At 53.7% G+C, this 16,996-nt stretch overlaps 8 protein-coding genes across 8 annotated transcripts; 5 read left to right on the forward strand and 3 right to left on the reverse strand.

The window, feature by feature from the left end:
• Positions 1 to 229: 229 nt before the first annotated feature.
• On the forward strand, positions 230 to 2,234 carry BEM1 (bud emergence protein 1; the record flags this gene model as incomplete). The annotated part of the gene is made up of 2 exons (XM_064842531.1): positions 230 to 235; positions 297 to 2,234. The coding sequence occupies 2 exons, from the start codon at positions 230 to 232 to the stop codon at positions 2,232 to 2,234; spliced, it is 1,944 nt and encodes a 647-aa protein (XP_064689925.1).
• Positions 2,235 to 2,778: 544 nt separating this feature from the next.
• On the forward strand, positions 2,779 to 4,969 carry SSC1 (Hsp70 ATPase ssc1; the record flags this gene model as incomplete). Its single annotated transcript, XM_064842532.1, has 3 exons — positions 2,779 to 2,805; positions 2,869 to 3,073; positions 3,135 to 4,969. 3 exons carry the CDS (start codon positions 2,779 to 2,781, stop codon positions 4,967 to 4,969), a joined length of 2,067 nt encoding a protein of 688 aa, XP_064689926.1.
• Positions 4,970 to 6,124: 1,155 nt separating this feature from the next.
• On the forward strand, positions 6,125 to 8,429 carry LTS14_009854 (uncharacterized protein; the record flags this gene model as incomplete). Its single annotated transcript, XM_064842533.1, has 2 exons — positions 6,125 to 6,318; positions 6,374 to 8,429. The coding sequence occupies 2 exons, from the start codon at positions 6,125 to 6,127 to the stop codon at positions 8,427 to 8,429; spliced, it is 2,250 nt and encodes a 749-aa protein (XP_064689927.1).
• An 87-nt stretch (positions 8,430 to 8,516) lies between these two features.
• On the reverse strand, positions 8,517 to 9,823 carry LTS14_009855 (uncharacterized protein; the record flags this gene model as incomplete). The annotated part of the gene is made up of 4 exons (XM_064842534.1): positions 8,517 to 9,373; positions 9,425 to 9,477; positions 9,526 to 9,703; positions 9,763 to 9,823. 4 exons carry the CDS (start codon positions 9,821 to 9,823, stop codon positions 8,517 to 8,519), a joined length of 1,149 nt encoding a protein of 382 aa, XP_064689928.1.
• Positions 9,824 to 10,300: 477 nt separating this feature from the next.
• Positions 10,301 to 11,761, forward strand: LTS14_009856 (uncharacterized protein; the record flags this gene model as incomplete). The annotated part of the gene is made up of 1 exon (XM_064842535.1): positions 10,301 to 11,761. The coding sequence occupies one exon, from the start codon at positions 10,301 to 10,303 to the stop codon at positions 11,759 to 11,761; it is 1,461 nt and encodes a 486-aa protein (XP_064689929.1).
• Positions 11,762 to 11,879: 118 nt separating this feature from the next.
• LTS14_009857 (uncharacterized protein) lies at positions 11,880 to 12,532 on the reverse strand (the record flags this gene model as incomplete). The annotated part of the gene is made up of 2 exons (XM_064842536.1): positions 11,880 to 12,186; positions 12,243 to 12,532. The coding sequence occupies 2 exons, from the start codon at positions 12,530 to 12,532 to the stop codon at positions 11,880 to 11,882; spliced, it is 597 nt and encodes a 198-aa protein (XP_064689930.1).
• A 757-nt stretch (positions 12,533 to 13,289) lies between these two features.
• LTS14_009858 (uncharacterized protein) lies at positions 13,290 to 14,219 on the reverse strand (the record flags this gene model as incomplete). The annotated part of the gene is made up of 1 exon (XM_064842537.1): positions 13,290 to 14,219. One exon carries the CDS (start codon positions 14,217 to 14,219, stop codon positions 13,290 to 13,292), a length of 930 nt encoding a protein of 309 aa, XP_064689931.1.
• A 723-nt stretch (positions 14,220 to 14,942) lies between these two features.
• On the forward strand, positions 14,943 to 16,637 carry CYS4 (cystathionine beta-synthase; the record flags this gene model as incomplete). The annotated part of the gene is made up of 1 exon (XM_064842538.1): positions 14,943 to 16,637. One exon carries the CDS (start codon positions 14,943 to 14,945, stop codon positions 16,635 to 16,637), a length of 1,695 nt encoding a protein of 564 aa, XP_064689932.1.
• Positions 16,638 to 16,996: the final 359 nt, after the last annotated feature.

Below are 16,996 nucleotides of genomic sequence, written 5' to 3' on the forward strand. Positions count from 1 at the left end.
GGCTGAACTCTCGTCTTCTTTGGGCTTGGGCAGCATACCGTAACGGCCAGAGCCCCGCCGAAGAGAACACGACCATAGCATATACAGGACACGCATACGCTGGCACGATCACGAGTACTACTGACGAAACGCATTTGAACGCCAGCAAGTGAGGCCTGAGGAGTAGAGGAAAAAGCGAGGCAACTGGCGCAATTGGCTTAGTGGCGGCGGCGGTCAGCTTCAAGACAAGATGAAGGTAGGCGACAGCGAATGCTATGCGTACAAAGATATGCGAGCGAATACTGACCAGTCCGTAGTTTCGAAGATCCATGAAAAGCGACGGCAACATCAAGCACGACTCGGCGAAACCTGTTCAGCTCTCCATACCGCAAAAAGACGCCATCGCAATAGAGCCGCCGAAGAAGGTCATCAAGGCGTTATATGACCACAACGCGCCTGACAACTCCGATATATACCTCTCCTTCTCCGCCGGCGACTTCCTCCACGTCTTGAGCCGGGAGAACGATATAGACTGGTACGAGGCATGTAACCCTCTGGCGAATACGAGAGGGTTGGTGCCGGTGAAGTACTTTGAGAATGTGGGCAAGACGACGGTACGGGATAGTGGGGACTCGTCGAATAGTCTGAGCGCAACACATGATAGTGGATATGCAGAGGGCGCGACACCGGGCGCGAGGAGTGTAGGGACGTCGAGGTCGAGTACCATGAATGGGAGTCATGGGATGGATAGCAGACCGCCTATGCCTGGACATCGAGCGAGTAGTTCGGTCAGTAAGATGGCGGGAGGGATATATGGTATTGTGTCGTATGATTTCCATGCTGAGAGGCCGGACGAATTGGATGCGAAGGAAGGTGAGGCGATCATTGTGATAGCGCAGTCGAATCCGGAGTGGTTTGTTGCGAAGCCTATAACACGATTGGGAGGGCCAGGATTGATACCGGTATCGTTTATCGAGCTGCGGGATATGGCTACGGGAAAGGCGATAGATGATTCGACGGCTGCGGTGCAGAAGGCGGGGATACCTAAGGTTGAGGAGTGGAAGAAGATGGCGGCGGAGTATAAGAACAACAGCGTCCCGCTTGGCTCGGTATCGAGCAGTCAACAATCTCAAATGCAGCAAGGCATGGAGCGGATGAGTTTGAATGGCCAGCAACAACAGAGTTTCGGCGGGCATTCGAGACAGCCGAGCAACTATGCCTACCAGCAACAACAGCAGCAAGGGCTTTACGCGCCGGAGAGAGCATCGGTACCGAGATATATCTTTGCAGACGACAAGTTCCATTTCATTGTGGAGGCAAGACTATCGAATGGCACGCATTGGGACCTGCAGAGGGTATATGAGGACTTCTACGAGCTGCAGATCAACCTCATCAATGCCTTTCCGGAAGAGGCTGGACAGGTGCAGAATAAGCCGAGAACACTGCCATACATGCCTGGGCCGGTCAAATTTGTTACAGATGGTATCAGCGAAGGACGACGGGCGAATCTGGACGAGTATCTACGAGATCTTCTTGCGCTGAGTCAGAAGATCACGACTTCCTCTTTAGTGCGGAACTTCTTTGCACCACGAGAGAATGATTACGAGGTGGATCCGAACGCTGTTGACTTGGATATACATGCACGGCCGAAGGACCCACGGGATAGATACTCGGCGGCATCCCAAGGATCATACCAGAATGGCGCGTACCCACAAGCCCCGCAGCATCAACGGCAACTGTCACAGCAATCGCAGCAGCAGCAGCAGGGTCACCAGTACTCGCAATCGCAAGCCTCCGTGAATGGTGGTCCGTATGGTCAACATCAACGAGGCATGTCAAGTCAGGGTGTGAATCACTACCGCACGCCTTCCAATCACGGACAGCAGCAGCAAGTCCCGACCACCTCCACCCCCTCCCTCTCCTCCACCGCCCCCTCAACAACCACGACCACCCAAAGCACCAGCAACAACACCTCCGCCCCCGTCAAAGTCAAAGCCTGGTTCGACCGCGACACCTGCGTCGTCATCCGTATGCCCCCCCGCAACGCCTTCCGCTTCTCCGACCTCCATCGCAAGATCGTGGAGAGGAGAAGACTGGAGTATAAGGGCCAGGATCAGAATGATGAGGATTTGGATATTGAGTATAGGGATGAGAAGGATGGGGAGTATTATCGTCTGGAAGGGGATGAGGATTTGGAGATTGCGGTGGAGCGGAATGAGAAGTTGACGCTTGCTGTTAGGGCCGCGGGGACGTGATTGGGGTGGGGAGGGGGGATGGGATGGGGATGTAATGAGTTTGGGATTGGGCTGTGTTTTGGGTAGTATTGGTGCTGGTGGCGCTGGTTATTTTTTTCTGGTGGGGCTTCAGGGCCGAAGTGCTGGATCGCTTATTGGATGGGATCGCTTGTTGGGTGTTTAGGAAGAGATGGAGCATGTTAGTGTAGCAAGCGTCTGTGATTGTTGACTCTACTCCTCATACATCATCTCCATGAATTTTTTGATTATCGTGGTATGTATGACTCGCCACCAATTTGCCAAAGGCATGACCGAGGCCGGAGAAGAAGATTCTGGGCGATGTTCGCGGATGGTCTGTGCGTGAGTCGAAGGGGAAACGATTTTGCGCGCATCGACGCCATCACCATTTATTCATAATCACATTATTCTACATCAACAATCCATTCTCCTCGCCGCCCCATCCATCCATTCACCTCTTCTCCCACACTATCCATCCACTCCCTCTTGATAGCAGCGCGCTTGTAATTATACGGCCGCGGTCCATCACACCCTCACACCACACAATATGCTTTCATCACGGTTAATGCGAAGCGTGAGTTCATATTCCCATCTAGCTAGACATCACACGAGCACTAGTCGCTGATATGCTCCCCAGGCTATTCCGCGCGCAGCACCGACCTTCAGACAATCCGCATACAAAGCCCCTGCCGCCCTACAGCGGAGATGGGCGACGACGGAGAATGTTAAGGAGTCGGGTGACAAGGTCAAGGGCCCAGTCATCGGTATAGATCTGGGCACTACCAATTCGGCGGTGGCGGTGATGGAGGGCGCTACCCCTCGCATCATGGAGAACTCGGAAGGTGTGTACAGCCCTATGTAGAAGCAGCCCGCGTGACCATCTTACTGAATTTCTATTGCTAGGTGGACGCACAACCCCATCAGTTGTCGCCTTCAGCAAGGAGGGCGAGCGATTAGTCGGTATCGCCGCCAAGCGCCAGGCCGTTGTCAACCCCGAAAACACCTTCTTCGCCACCAAGCGTCTAATCGGCCGCAAGTTCACCGATGCGGAGGTCCAGCGCGATCTCAAGCATGTCCCCTACAAGATTGTGCAGCACAAGAACGGTGATGCGTGGCTCGAGGCTCTCGGGAACCGATACTCGCCTTCGCAGATTGGTGGCTTCGTGCTGGGCAAGATGAAGGAGACGGCAGAGGCGTTCATGGGCAAGAAGTTGACTGATGCGGTCGTCACTGTGCCGGCGTACTTCAACGACCAGCAGAGACAGGCTACCAAGGATGCTGGCCAGATCTCTGGTCTGAATGTGCTGCGTGTGGTCAACGAGCCTACTGCTGCTTCTTTGGCATACGGTATGGAGAAGGAGGGTGACCGCGTGGTTGCTGTCTACGATTTGGGTGGAGGTACCTTTGATGTGTCCGTTCTGGAGATCTCCAACGGTGTCTTCGAGGTCAAGTCTACCAACGGTGACACCCACCTCGGTGGTGAGGACTTTGACATCACCCTTGTCCGTCACCTTGTCGACCAGTTCAAGACCGAGTCCGGCATTGATCTCTCCAACGACCGCATGGCTATCCAGCGTATCCGTGAGGCTGCTGAGAAGGCCAAGATCGAGCTTTCATCCTCGCAGCAGACCGACATCAACTTGCCTTTCATCACTGCTGACTCTTCTGGACCCAAGCACATCAACACCAAGATGACTCGTTCCCAGCTCGAGAAGCTTGTTGACCCCCTGATCAGCCGCACCATCGACCCTGTTCGCAAGGCTCTCAAGGACGCCAACCTTCAGGCCAAGGATATCCAGGAGGTCATCCTCGTTGGTGGCATGACCCGTATGCCCAAGGTTGCCGAGTCCGTCAGGAGCATCTTCGGCCGTGATCCTGCCAAGTCTGTCAACCCTGACGAGGCTGTCGCCATTGGTGCTGCGATCCAGGGTGCTGTCCTCTCGGGTGATGTCACTGACATCCTTCTCCTCGATGTCACTCCACTGTCCCTCGGAATCGAGACCCTCGGCGGTGTCTTCACCCGCCTGATCAACCGCAACACCACCATCCCTACCAAGAAGTCGCAGACTTTCTCAACTGCCGCCGACTTCCAATCTGCCGTCGAGATTAAGGTATACCAGGGTGAGCGCGAGCTCGTCCGTGACAACAAGATGCTCGGCAACTTCCAGCTTGTCGGTATCCCACCTGCCCACCGCGGTGTGCCTCAAATCGAGGTCACTTTCGACATCGACGCCGATTCCATCGTCCACGTCCACGCCAAGGACAAGTCGACCAACAAGGATCAGTCCATCACCATCGCTTCCGGCTCCGGTTTGAGCGACTCCGAAATCGAGAACATGGTTGCCGACTCCGAGAAGTTCGCCGAAGCGGACAAGGAGCGCAAGGCCGCCATCGAGGCTGCCAACCGCGCCGACAGCGTGGTCAACGATACCGAGAAGGCGCTTAAGGAGTTCGAGGACAGGCTAGACAAGAGCGAGGCGGAGAAGATCAAGAGCTTGATTAATGAGATGAGGGAGGTTATTGCTAAGAGCCAGAGCGGAGAGGGTGCTCTCACTGCGGAGGAGCTCAAGGCTAAGACGGATGAGCTGCAAAATGCTTCGTTGACCCTCTTTGACAAGATGCATCGCGCTCGCACCGAGGCGTCGAATGCGGAGGGTCAGCAGGGTGAGCAGGCGCAGGGTGGTGAGCAGCAAGGTCAAGGTCAGCAGAATGGTGGTGAGGGCGAGAAGAAGCCTTGAAGGGGGTCGTGAGAGTGCTCCTTCACGACTTTCTTGGGCGGCGCGGACGACACGCTTCCGGCCTTCAGCGAGTTGGCATCTTTACTCTCTCGCATGAGGTTTTGGCTCGCTGGAAGCGCGCGCTTTGTACGGATACCTCGACTCTCTTTTTTACGCCGCTCGACATTATGCACCATACCACGGACTACGCTCACCGGATGTCCTCGTGGTCTGGACATGGAATGGTGTGCGATTATACCATACCTGGCTGGCGTTCACGGCGTTGAGACAGAAGAAAACATTGGGCTTAGCTTGTACGTCTGGAGATTTTGCTTCTGGGGAGCGAAGGATGTGTGTAGGTTAGGATCTTCAGTGTGTTGTAGTTATACGTAGGCCCTCCTCTCTGAAAGAAATGTGTATTACTGGTGTCTTGATTCTTCTGCTTAATCATCGTCGTCCTGACCTCTCTACTCGAGAACTTGCTGTGGCTGTTAAAGCTCGACGCGGTCTCACTCCGAGCTCATTAGGCCGCGAAGAATGTCGTGTCTCGTAGATGGAAGGTTAGACACAAACACACTGTTACCCGACACAGACCTGTTCCGCAAGTGTTGTTGAGTTCTTCGGACGTCAACGTCGCCGGCATGCCCACAAGTAGTAGTCCGCGGTCCACAAGACTATGTCACTCGCATGAGTATCGGACACGTGTGTGGAACAACTTTTTTCTTTATAAAGCGTGCCAACCTAATATTCTGGTACGACACGTGACTCATCGTTTGTGACTACCGCTTCGAGAGCGCTTAGAACTGCTTCACACACTGGAGGGGTTCGTGCAAGCCCCGCTCCCGCCGGGTTTACGACCACTGACTGCAACGCAACGTCAACACAACCAAGCTTCTTGAGCTCCAAACACGAGCTTTTTGGTTTGTGAGGATGTCTCTTTTGGGAGCTGAGGGGACGAGCCACGGATATACTCCAGGCACTTCGACGGCTCTGGCGGCGGTCTCGGCGTGGAGGGGACGACATCATCGTCAACTTAAAGGTGAAGATGTCCCGCGCAGTAGGTAAGGGTAAAGCCTACGGCAGTCCTTTTCAATATATTTTAACACAAGTGATCGCCAGGAGAAGTACTGTCTGATCTCTGCTACTACGACTGTAACCATAGAAAGCACACAAATCATGGCTCCTTCAGCGGTCCAGGTCAGCCAGGACGATGTTGCTCGTTTGCCATTGAAGCTTGATGGCAAGAATGGCACCAAGCATGCGGAGGATGTTCAAATGATGGAGTCGCAGGACAAGACACAATTCGTGCTCGGTTGCTACAGAGTACTTATTGCAGATCTATGTCAACAATTCAATATGGGCCACCCTGGGTAAGTTCAAGAGAATGATTCTCAGAGTGCCGAATGGCTACTAATGGAATATCAGCTCTGCCATGGGTATGGCAGCAATCGGTATCGCGCTTTGGAAATATGTCATGAAATACTCTCCCAGCAACCCGGACTGGGTCAACAGGGATCGATTCGTGCTTTCCAACGGCCACGCATGTCTTTTCCAGTATTCGTTCCTACATCTTGTGGGCTACCAGAACATGACTTTCGAGCAATTGGTCAGCTATCATTCCGATCGATGGGATTCGTATTGTCCTGGTCATCCAGAGATTGAGCACCCTGGTATCGAGGTCACTACTGGACCACTTGGACAGGGTCTTGCGAATGCTGTTGGTTTGGCTATGGCGTCGAAGCATATTGGTGCGCAGTATAACAAGCCTGGTTGTGAGGTCATCAACAACATGACCTGGTGTACGATCGGCGATGCTTGCTTGCAGGAGGGTGTGGGCATGGAGGCGATTCAGTTGGCTGGTCACTGGAGACTCAACAACCTCTGTGTGATCTTCGACAACAACAACATTACTTGCGACGGATCGGCCGATATTGCCATGTCCGACGACACAAACACAAAGATGCGAGCATGTGGCTGGGATGTGCTGGAGGTCGAGGATGGCAACTCGGATGTTGCGAGCATCGTCAAGGCACTCGTAGCCGCGCGAGCGAACAAGGAGAAGCCCACTTTCATCAACATCAAGACAACCATTGGTGTGAGCAGCAAGAAGGCGAACACGGCTGGTGTGCACGGTGCCCCTCTCGGCAAGGAGGATATCGAATACATCAAGAAGGCCAATGGCATGGACGTGAACAAGCATCTCGATATTCCACAAGAAGTGTACGACTTCTTCCGGGAAGCTGTACCGCGTGGTAAGGAGTTGGAAAAGGACTATGCTCATGTCACTGCGAAGTACAATAAGGAGCATGCCGATCTTGCTGCGGAGTTCACCAAGAGAATGAAGGGCGAGCTTGTTGGTGACTTTACGCAGTGCATTCCCAGCAAGGACTCGCAGCCATCCAAAGCCGAACCCTCTCGAAAGTCTGCTGGTAACGTTGGTGTGGCGCTCGCGGAGAACATTCCAAACGTCATGATTGGCACCGCCGATCTCTCGCCCTCCGTCAACTTGTCCTCGAAGAAGAAGGTCGACTTCCAAAGCCCGAACGTCAAGGTCTCCAGCGGTCCCAATGGCGACTACACTGGTCGATACATCCACTGGGGTATCCGCGAGCACGCTATGGCTTCCGTCTCGAACGGTCTCGCTGCTTTCCAGAAGGGTGCGATCTTGCCAGTCACATCCAGCTTCTTCATGTTCTACATCTATGCTGCACCCGGTGTTCGTATGGGTGCTCTTCAAAGCCTGCAGGTCATTCATATCGCTACCCACGACTCGATCGGTACTGGTGAGGATGGTCCTACACATCAGCCTATCGAGCTTGCCACTCTCTACCGCGCCATGCCCAACTTCCTCTACATCCGTCCATGTGACGCTGAGGAAGTCGCTGGTGCTTGGACAGCAGCAGTCAGCGCCAAGGATACGCCTTCCATGATCTCTGTCGCTCGTCAAGACGTCACTCAATACCCAGGTCACTCCGACCGCAATGGTGTGCTGAAGGGCGCATACGTCTTCATGGAGGAGCAAGACGCCGATGTCACTCTCATCGGTGTTGGTGCGGAAATGAAATTTGCTGTCGGCACCGCCAAACTTCTCAAGGAGAAGCACGGTATCAAGGCCCGCGTCGTTTCGTTTCCATCGTGGCGACTCTTTGAACAACAACCCATCGAGTACAAGCGCAAGGTCCTGCAGTACCGCTCGAAGGCTCCTCGCGTCGTCATCGAGGCCTACTCTGTCAATGGCTGGGAGCGATACGCCGACGCCGGATACTCGATGCACTCTTTCGGTCACTCACTGCCCAGGAACGACATCTACCCTCGCTTCAACTTCGACGATGAGAAGATCGCCGCGAAGATTGCGCCGTTGGTCGATGAGGCGAAGCAGTATGGCATGGAGAACTTCCGTGGCGAGTTCCGGGATCTTAACATGGATTACACGAGGGACGTGTTCCATAGCCCGCAAGGTACCATCCACGCACCTTCATAGAGTGCGAAGTGGCTGCATTTGTATATTGTGATGTTGGTTAGCGTGTATGTATTTTGAGTTGGAAAGCACTTCATAGTGAACCCTCGTTCAATCATTTGTCGTGTTCGTGTCTTGTTGTGCACCATCCTCGGCAGCACCATCTGGTGTATTCCCCACAGCACCTTGCACTGCTACTGCATCGTCATCGATGTCTGCCCAGCCATACTCGTCAACATCTTCACCTTCAGAGTCTGCCACCTCGTCGAAAGTGCGTTTTCGGGGCTTGATCGGGCTGCTGATGATCTTTGCTTCGAGCCCATCGGTTATGCTAGCACTTGCACTCTGCTGAAGCAGACCATTATGGTCAATGTCGAACGGGAACAGCTTTCCGACTTCACCGATCTCCTCCCGACTGATCAGACTTCGACCTTGGCACCTCTGTAGGCCTATGAACCTGCTGCCAAAGTCTCGAAACACCACCATCCTGTTCCACACTCTTCCATCCCACTCAGCGCCACCAAGACCCGGGACTAGAGAAGAGCCCAGACCGCTATCAGTACGCATTCGCGAGCCGCAACCAGTCGTGACCACGACTGCGATACTGTTAATCACGGCGAGTTTGTTGAGCGCACTGATGATGGTACCCAGGATAGCATAGCGGCGTCCAGCTTGCCACTTCTGCTGCTCTGTCCGGTTCGAGCTGGCGAACAAGGTCCGAGGATAGTCGATGTCGAGGAGTGTGTTGATACCATCTATGACGATCAAGGAGATACCGTCCGGAGTCAGGGTTTGTGACGTATGTAGGATCAAGGCTAGAAAGTGAGATAGAGTGCTGTTTGTGAACGAGCGGAAATCATTCTTGTAGTCCTCTTTGCTGGCGCAGCTTGTAGAGTCAGCATGCTCAGCCTGGCGTAGATGATCCAGAATGCCGTGCAGTCTATCATGGTCGAGTGGCGTTGCTGCGTCTGCCGCGATGTTAGCCTTGTGCCGACGAACCACAGACATCGTGCTCGTACCAATCCATGTAACCTTGTGGCCACTGAGCAGCTCACGCGCTGCGGCGTTCAATCTACATCTGATGAGTAAGGACAGCGAGGACGGTTTGAATGAAACTCACCCAAATGCAGTTTTGCCAGCACCAGCAGGACCCCAGAGCTCCGTCGTCTTGCCTCGCTCGATGCCACCAGAAGATGATATGTAAGAGTCGAGCAAAGGCAAGCCCGTCTTCAATGGTCCAGATCTGTTATTTTGCAACTCTTGCAGAGCTTCCGAAGCAGACACGGTCGGCAGGCGATCTACTTCCAGTCAGCAAGATGTGACCAGATTGTTCGAGGCGGTAATGTGCTTCGCATACGAGACGAGGGTGGCACATTAGCCTGTGTTGAAAGGTCAATGACCTCTGGCAATGCAGCCATTGCTGCTGTGGACCTGTACTACATTTGCCGGAGGATGGAAGTTTTCATCTCGTAATTCACAGCTTCATTTCGATAGTCGTCGTGAATGATGTCGTGGTATCACGACGCGTGCAGTAATGTTGGAGCAAAGGCGATTGGACTGCCTCGATCCACTTCACGAGCTAAGACCAAAGTGGCAAAATGACAACCACTGTTCACCATTATCACTGCCTTGCATTTTCCCAAAGTCCCGATACAGGAACGACAGGAACCGCTACAGCGATGGCGGGCATCTTTGCGTCAGACTCACGGGTAGCCACTGAGGTTGCCAGGATATCGTTACTCTGAAATCGGCCACAATCAATACCGAATTACCAAGCTTATATTTAGGAGGCATTGTAGCACTACTTGCGACCTTGAGTATCCACCAGAGCAGGCGGTACCTCAATTCCTTGCTGCCGGTGAATAAGTACTTCGATATTCTCCAGACCGGAAGAGATGGCGGCCACGGCGCTGCTCCAGCATTACGTTGAATATCTCACCAGTCCGGCTCTCATAGTTACATTGGCAGTAGTCGTCTTGCCTATCATCTACACTGTAGCCAAGGAACGGGCCTTAGCGTCAACCTCCATCCTGTCACAGCGACTATATGGGCTCCGTCGTGCTGGACTAGTTGGCCGCTCGAACCTCAAAAGCCTCGACCAACAACTTGCCCAGGCCGAAGGAAGTGCTCCACGGATCAAGGCATTGTTCACATACCCGGTCAAGTCATGCCGCGGCGTCGAGCTCGCTGCTTCGGAGGTCGAGGGCACTGGGCTGAAGTACGACCGTTCATTCACCTTTGCACATTCTGTACCGACCCAGGAGTCTAGCGCAGACAAGGAATTGAATGAAGATGATGTAACGCCTGAGCCTGGCCACCATTGGCGCTTTATCACGCAGCGAGAGTTCCCGCGACTTGCTCTGATAGAGACCGAGCTATGGTTGCCAGACACTCGTCGGAAGTCTGCTGCCTCTAGAACGGATGGTGGCGATACTAAGAACCAGCTTGCGGGCCCGTCACGACCGCGAAGTCGAGCTAGGGGAGATACCTTGGTTGGCGTACTCGAGCAAGGATCCGACAAGGCGAAGCGCCATGCCAATGGCAGCGACTCGAGCACCAAAAGTGGATGTCTCATCTTACGCTTCCCAACACCTAGTCTTTTTGGCCTGATGACGCAGCAAGCTGCTATCGTCCTTCCACTGGATCCGAGTCCGAATCATGCCAAGGCAAAAGGCTATACTTCCGAGCAGCTGAGCATCTGGAAAGATATCGCTCTCGCCACGAACGTCACGAACGAGCTAGACCCAAAAGCCCTGGGTCTGCTTCGAAAGTTCTTGGGAGTGACCAAACCGCTAGCACTCTTCCGTCTTGATACGAGCCACAAGCGACCTGTAAGTAGGTGTCTGCCGAAAGACCCGCATGGCGAGTGTTTCGAAGTTGGCTTTGCCGATGCATTCCCAGTCAATCTGCTGGGGATGGCAAGTGTGAAGGCGACCGATGACCAATTACCAAAAGAGGCCGATGTCAAAGGACGGCTAGATGCCCGAAGATTTCGAGCAAACATATACGTAACAGGCATCAGCGCTTTTGAAGAGGATGTCTGGAAAGCTATTTCTGTCGGCAGCCGGATCGGAAGAGATGAAGAGGGACTATTCGAGTGTGAAGCCGAATACCACGTCGCTTGCCGTACCGCACGCTGCAAGCTGCCAAACGTAGATCCAGACACGGGCGTCAAAGACGGGAACGAACCATATACGACTTTGGGCAAGACCAGAAAGGTTGACGAAGGCGCCTACCCGCATCCTTGTCTGGGTATGCAGATGATACCACTTTTCGAGCGGGGCATCTTACGGGTGGGAGATAGTGTGGAGGTGCTGGAGACTGGCGAGCATTCCTATGAGAAGATGTTCACTTGAAGATACAGAGTAAGAACCAAAGTATATATTGATACAGTCGACATATGTGTACACTTCGCAACAAGAGAATTCGGCCACCTGTACCTGACCGACCACACCAGACCGCAGAGGCATCGGCTCAAGCCTGCCACGCCCTCACATCGCCTTTCGAATAGCACAACATCGGGGCTTTCCCCTCGCCCATAGCACAGAGTCGGGAAGCCGCATCGCCGCCTACAGCTGAGTCCAGAGATTCTCGATCAGGGAAGAACGCCAATGCCGACAAGGCTATCTTCGCTCTGCAAGCATCGTGCTCGTCGATCTCAGCGGTGTCGTCGAAAGTCGACGACAAATCTGGAGCGGGAGTCGCGGATGGAAGGTTTGATGCACCAGACCAGGTTGTTTCGAGGCAGGCGGCACAGTAAGGGGCGGAGTCGCAGGTCATGCTGGTCGGGATGTGAGTACGAGGGCTAGAAGGACGCTGTACATACTGCGCACTTACCATGCTACATCTGTGGCTTCACACTTGTACCGGTGTCGACAGCTTGCACAAGCCGTCTTGTCGCATCCGGATTCCTTTTGTCCGCCATACCAGGTCTGCACTATGGGTGCCGATGCGTGCGTGGTTGAGGTTGGCTCGTTGTAGATTGTGATTTGTGAGGTGATGTGTTTGGTCGTTGTTATGGTTAGCAAGGTTGTTTGTCTGTCGTTGAAGACTTGTTGCTGGTTGTTGTCGATCAGAGCTGATGATGTGGCGACTGGGAAGGAGATTGCTATTGCTGGGATCAACATGGTGGGCTAGGAAAACCAGATGCGATGGCTCTTGGAAGGAATGACAGAAAGGGGGTCTTTTCTATGGCGAGGGACAGATTATGAAGACAAAGGCAGCAGTACCATCTTGACTTCCTATCCTCACCTCTTTTACCTCCTCCATCCCCAGCAGCAACGACGTCGTCTACGCGCCACCGTGCCTCTCGCCAACTGTAGTGCACATAGGAATAGCACCAGGATCTACAAAGCTACCCTACCATCATAATCTACCCGCTCGATACCGTATGCGGACCATGTTGGCCTCGTACAGAAACCAACTTACTCGGATGCATGCATGCGCAGACATATATGCAAGCGCCCTATTGTGCCGCGCGGAGCGGCAAATCCATCTACATGGCGGGGGCTAATCCCGGAAGTGCATGAACGATGGTTGGGCTGGGGTTTGATCCGTGGGGAGGGGTCGAGGGATATAGATATGATAGATATGTTTGTTGTGCCGTCGTGTGGTGGGAGAGGAAGGGAAGTAGAAGTCAGGTGGGTTGTCGAGAGGGTAAGGCCTAGGGTTAGGGTTTGGGTAGAAGAGAGTATGGCCCGTGCTTCAGTTCTCTCTTAATGAGTAGGCACAATAATAACCTCACCCAAAAAGACGATTGAAGCATGCCATTGGCAAACCTTCGGGGACATCGTCATACGACCGCTGAAAGACGGATGGGCCCTTAGCGAGACAGGCCGGCGAAATGATGATGATTGCCATGCATTCTTGGTACAGATTCTGGGTCTAATTCTCAAACGCCAACCCACTCTCCTTCCTCACCGCCCCATAGATCCCCGCAATATCCCCCTTGTCCCCCATATGCTCCACCACCTCCTCCAAATGCCTATCCGCGACCTCCAACCCCTTCATCTTCGCCCCACAGCTCTCGGCCAGCGCCCGCGCATGTCCGGCATCCTTCCTCGCCAACTTCGCCGCGAACAATGGCTCCTCGCGCTTGTAGTAATCCCCCTGTCGTAGACGATTGGAGTAGGCTGTGTATGGACCCGGGAACATAGTCTCGATAAAGGCGTGCAGGTTTTCGCTACCTAGGCCCGATTTCTCCGCTAGTGTGTGGCCTTCCGAGAGCGTCTCGACCATGTTGAGGATGAAGGTGTTGCCTATGATTTTCAGTCGGGTGGCGGCTCCGTGCGGTTGGTCGGAGTAGTCGATTTCGGCGCGGCCCATTACGCCCTTGCAGTAGGGTTTCACCCGATCGACTTGGGCTTTGGGGCCGGCGAGGACGCAGACGAGTTGGCCGTTGTCTGCCATGGCTGGGGCGCCGAAGACGGGGCAGGCGACGAAGTCGGCTCCGGCGGCGTTGATGGTTTTGGCGAGCTTGTTCGTGCAGTCCGGGTGGACGGTTGAGCAGTCCACGAACAGCTTGCCTTTGGCTGCGGATTTGTCCTGGAGTGCTGCTGTGATGGTCTCTTCTATTGCTTTGTCGTCGCCTACGCAGGTGAAGATTATGTCGGCTTCTTTCACAGCTTCTGCTATGGTGTCCACGACTTTGGCCTTGCCTTCGGGGAGGGCGGAGACAAGCTTATCGGAGCGTGCACGGGTGCGGTTACTGATGAGGAAGGGGATAGTGTAGTCGCCTTTCTCGACCATGTTCTTGACCATGCCGCGACCCATGTTTCCGAGTCCATACCAGGCGATGCGTGGGGTGGAGGGCATGGTGGGTGTGAGGTTGTGTTGTCGTTAAGTGATTGCTCTAGCAGGCGGATCTTCTGTATGTTAAGGAAGGAAATTAATAGAGTAAGGATGGATGGTGAGAAATGGGCAGTCAATGGCGTAGTACATATATCACTGGTCTACCTTTTGTAGCTCTACCAAACCTATGACGTCTTGGCAGGTCGAGTGTAGCGGCAATTGCGGTGTCGGTGGACCCCTCGGATGTGTCTTGTTCTTGGACACTGCCTACGCTGATGATTACTCGATGCCTGCTATGTGTGCCGTCTAGTCAGCCCGGACGATCTGTTACAATGCCATCGGCGTGATGGCTGTCGGCGGTGTATGCCCGGCACGATCGGCGGTATGTGGTTGTTGAACAAGGCTCGTCGTTTGATGTCCGAAACACCACTACAGCATGATCCTGCCATTGCGTGCCTGCCGCATCGGGCAATGGCAAGGTAAACATATGTCGAGTATCGCTCGTGGTGAGAGGAAGGGAGTGATACTCACTGTGTGAGAATAGATCGTGCACGTGGCCGGCTACTAGCGGCTCTGTGATAAGATAAGAGCTAGTGCCGAAGGCTTTGAGACAGGAATGCAGGCACGCAATCCCTCTCGCTATTCACCTCATCAAAGCCTCTGTATAGAATAGTACATTGTGCCCAAGTTGTAAGTGAATGCCACAACCATCTCCTGATACCATCTCTCCTACATCTCATCCTCACCATGTCTCACCTCACCTCCGAGCTACCACGGAACCCGCCAGCCATCATGTCCAGCATATTACAGAACATCGGCAACACCCCTCTGGTCCGACTGCATACAATTCCCAAGTCCGCCGGCATAGATTGCAACATCTACGCCAAGTGCGAGTTCTTCAATGCTGGTGGCAGTGTCAAGGATCGGATCGCCCTCCGCATGGTCGAGGCGGCGGAGAAGGAAGGACGAATTAGGCCTGGTCATAGTGTCCTGATAGAGCCCACATCCGGCAACACTGGTATCGGCCTGGCGCTCGTGGGTGCTGTTAAAGGCTACCGCACCATCATCACATTACCCGAAAAGATGAGCAGTGAGAAGGTTTCTGTCCTCAAAGCATTGGGAGCTGAGATCATCCGTACGCCGACAAGTGCAGCATGGGATAGTCCGGAGAGCCACATTGGAGTAGCAAGAAGACTAGAGAAGGAGATCCCAGGCGGCGTGATCCTGGACCAATACAACAACCCCAACAACCCGCTTGCGCACGAACTCGGTACCGCAAAGGAGATTGTAGAGCAGACAGAGCATATCGAAGGCCAACTAGCAGCTGTGATCGCGGGAGCAGGTACAGGCGGCACTATCACGGGTCTCTCACGAGGTATCCGAAAAGCACATGGAGACAAGGTCAAGATCATCGCAGCAGACCCACAGGGCTCGATTCTTGCTCTACCTGCGACCTTGAACGACGACTACAAAGACAAGCCGTATAAGGTCGAAGGTATCGGCTATGATTTCATCCCAGATGTTCTGTCACAGAAGGAAGTGGACACATGGTACAAAACAGACGACCGCGACTCCTTCTACTGGGCGCGGCGATTAATACGAGAGGAGGGGCTACTGGTAGGCGGTAGTTCAGGCTCAGCAATGGCAGCCTGCATGAAAGCGGTCAAAGACATGAATCTCAGCAGAGACGACAGCGTAGTCGTTATCCTCCCAGATAGCATCCGCAGCTACCTCAGCAAATTCGTCGACGATGACTGGTTAGCCGCAAACGACCTCCTACCACCCAGTCCACCATTAACAGCCCCCAGTTCGCCGAAGATGGAGAACAACGATCGAGTCGGCCAGGAGAAAATCGTGATACCAGATCGTACAAAAGATAATAATGAAAACGCACCACCACCTCACTCCCCGACCACCCCACGCAAAAGTACCAAAGACGAATACGGCACCCACACCATCGCCGACCTCCGCCTCAAACCCATCCAAACCGTCACCTCCTCCCAAACCGTCGACGACGCCGTCGAACTCATGCGCGACAAAGGCTACGACCAAATCCCTGTCACTTCGGCCAAAACCCGTCGGCTTGTCGGTCTAGTCACACTCGGGAATTGCCTTTCGTACCTTTCCTCCGGTCGGGTGAGTATTACGTCCCCTGTATCAGACGTGATGTTCGATTTTGGACAAATGGATGAGGTGAGGCCGCTGGAGAAGTTTGTCGGGTTGACGGAGGGGGAGGAGAGTAAGCGGTCTTTTGTGGAGATTTCCCGTCAGACGAGTTTGGGGGCGTTGGAGAGGTTTTTTGTTTGGAATGCCGCTGCTATTGTTACGGAGAGGGAGGGTGAGGGCGGGGTTTTGAAGCCGTTGGCTGTGGTTACCAAGGTCGATTTGCTGGTTTGGCTTGTTAGGAGGGGGAGGCAGAATGGGGGTGTGGGTGGGCTGTAGAGTCTGTTGGTGTCTTAGAGTCTGGTTGGAGTTGATGATAGATCGTAGGGTTGAAGAAGATCATTGTTGTGAGCGAAGGTGTTCGGGATTGGATTTGGAGCTTCAACGCTTCTGGGCCCGAAGGGGTGTTGTGATGTTATGTCTGCACTTAGCTATCATGCAGACAGCTTCTGGTTGGGTATCAGACAGGTATATGGTCGCACTTACCGACTCGCCTTGAATATATCCACATACCTACAACCAATTTCTTCCTAGCTCAGCGACCTACATCTCTCCTCCAAAATTCATGACTATGAGCTGATAGAACGGTCGCTAGATGTCTCGCACGAAGTTGTACAGCGGCGAGACAGCTATACAGT

The sequence above is a fragment of the Recurvomyces mirabilis genome (assembly GCF_035927965.1).
Source record: "Recurvomyces mirabilis strain CCFEE 5264 chromosome Unknown scaffold_34, whole genome shotgun sequence".
Classification (NCBI taxonomy): Eukaryota; Fungi; Ascomycota; class Dothideomycetes; order Mycosphaerellales; family Teratosphaeriaceae; genus Recurvomyces; species Recurvomyces mirabilis.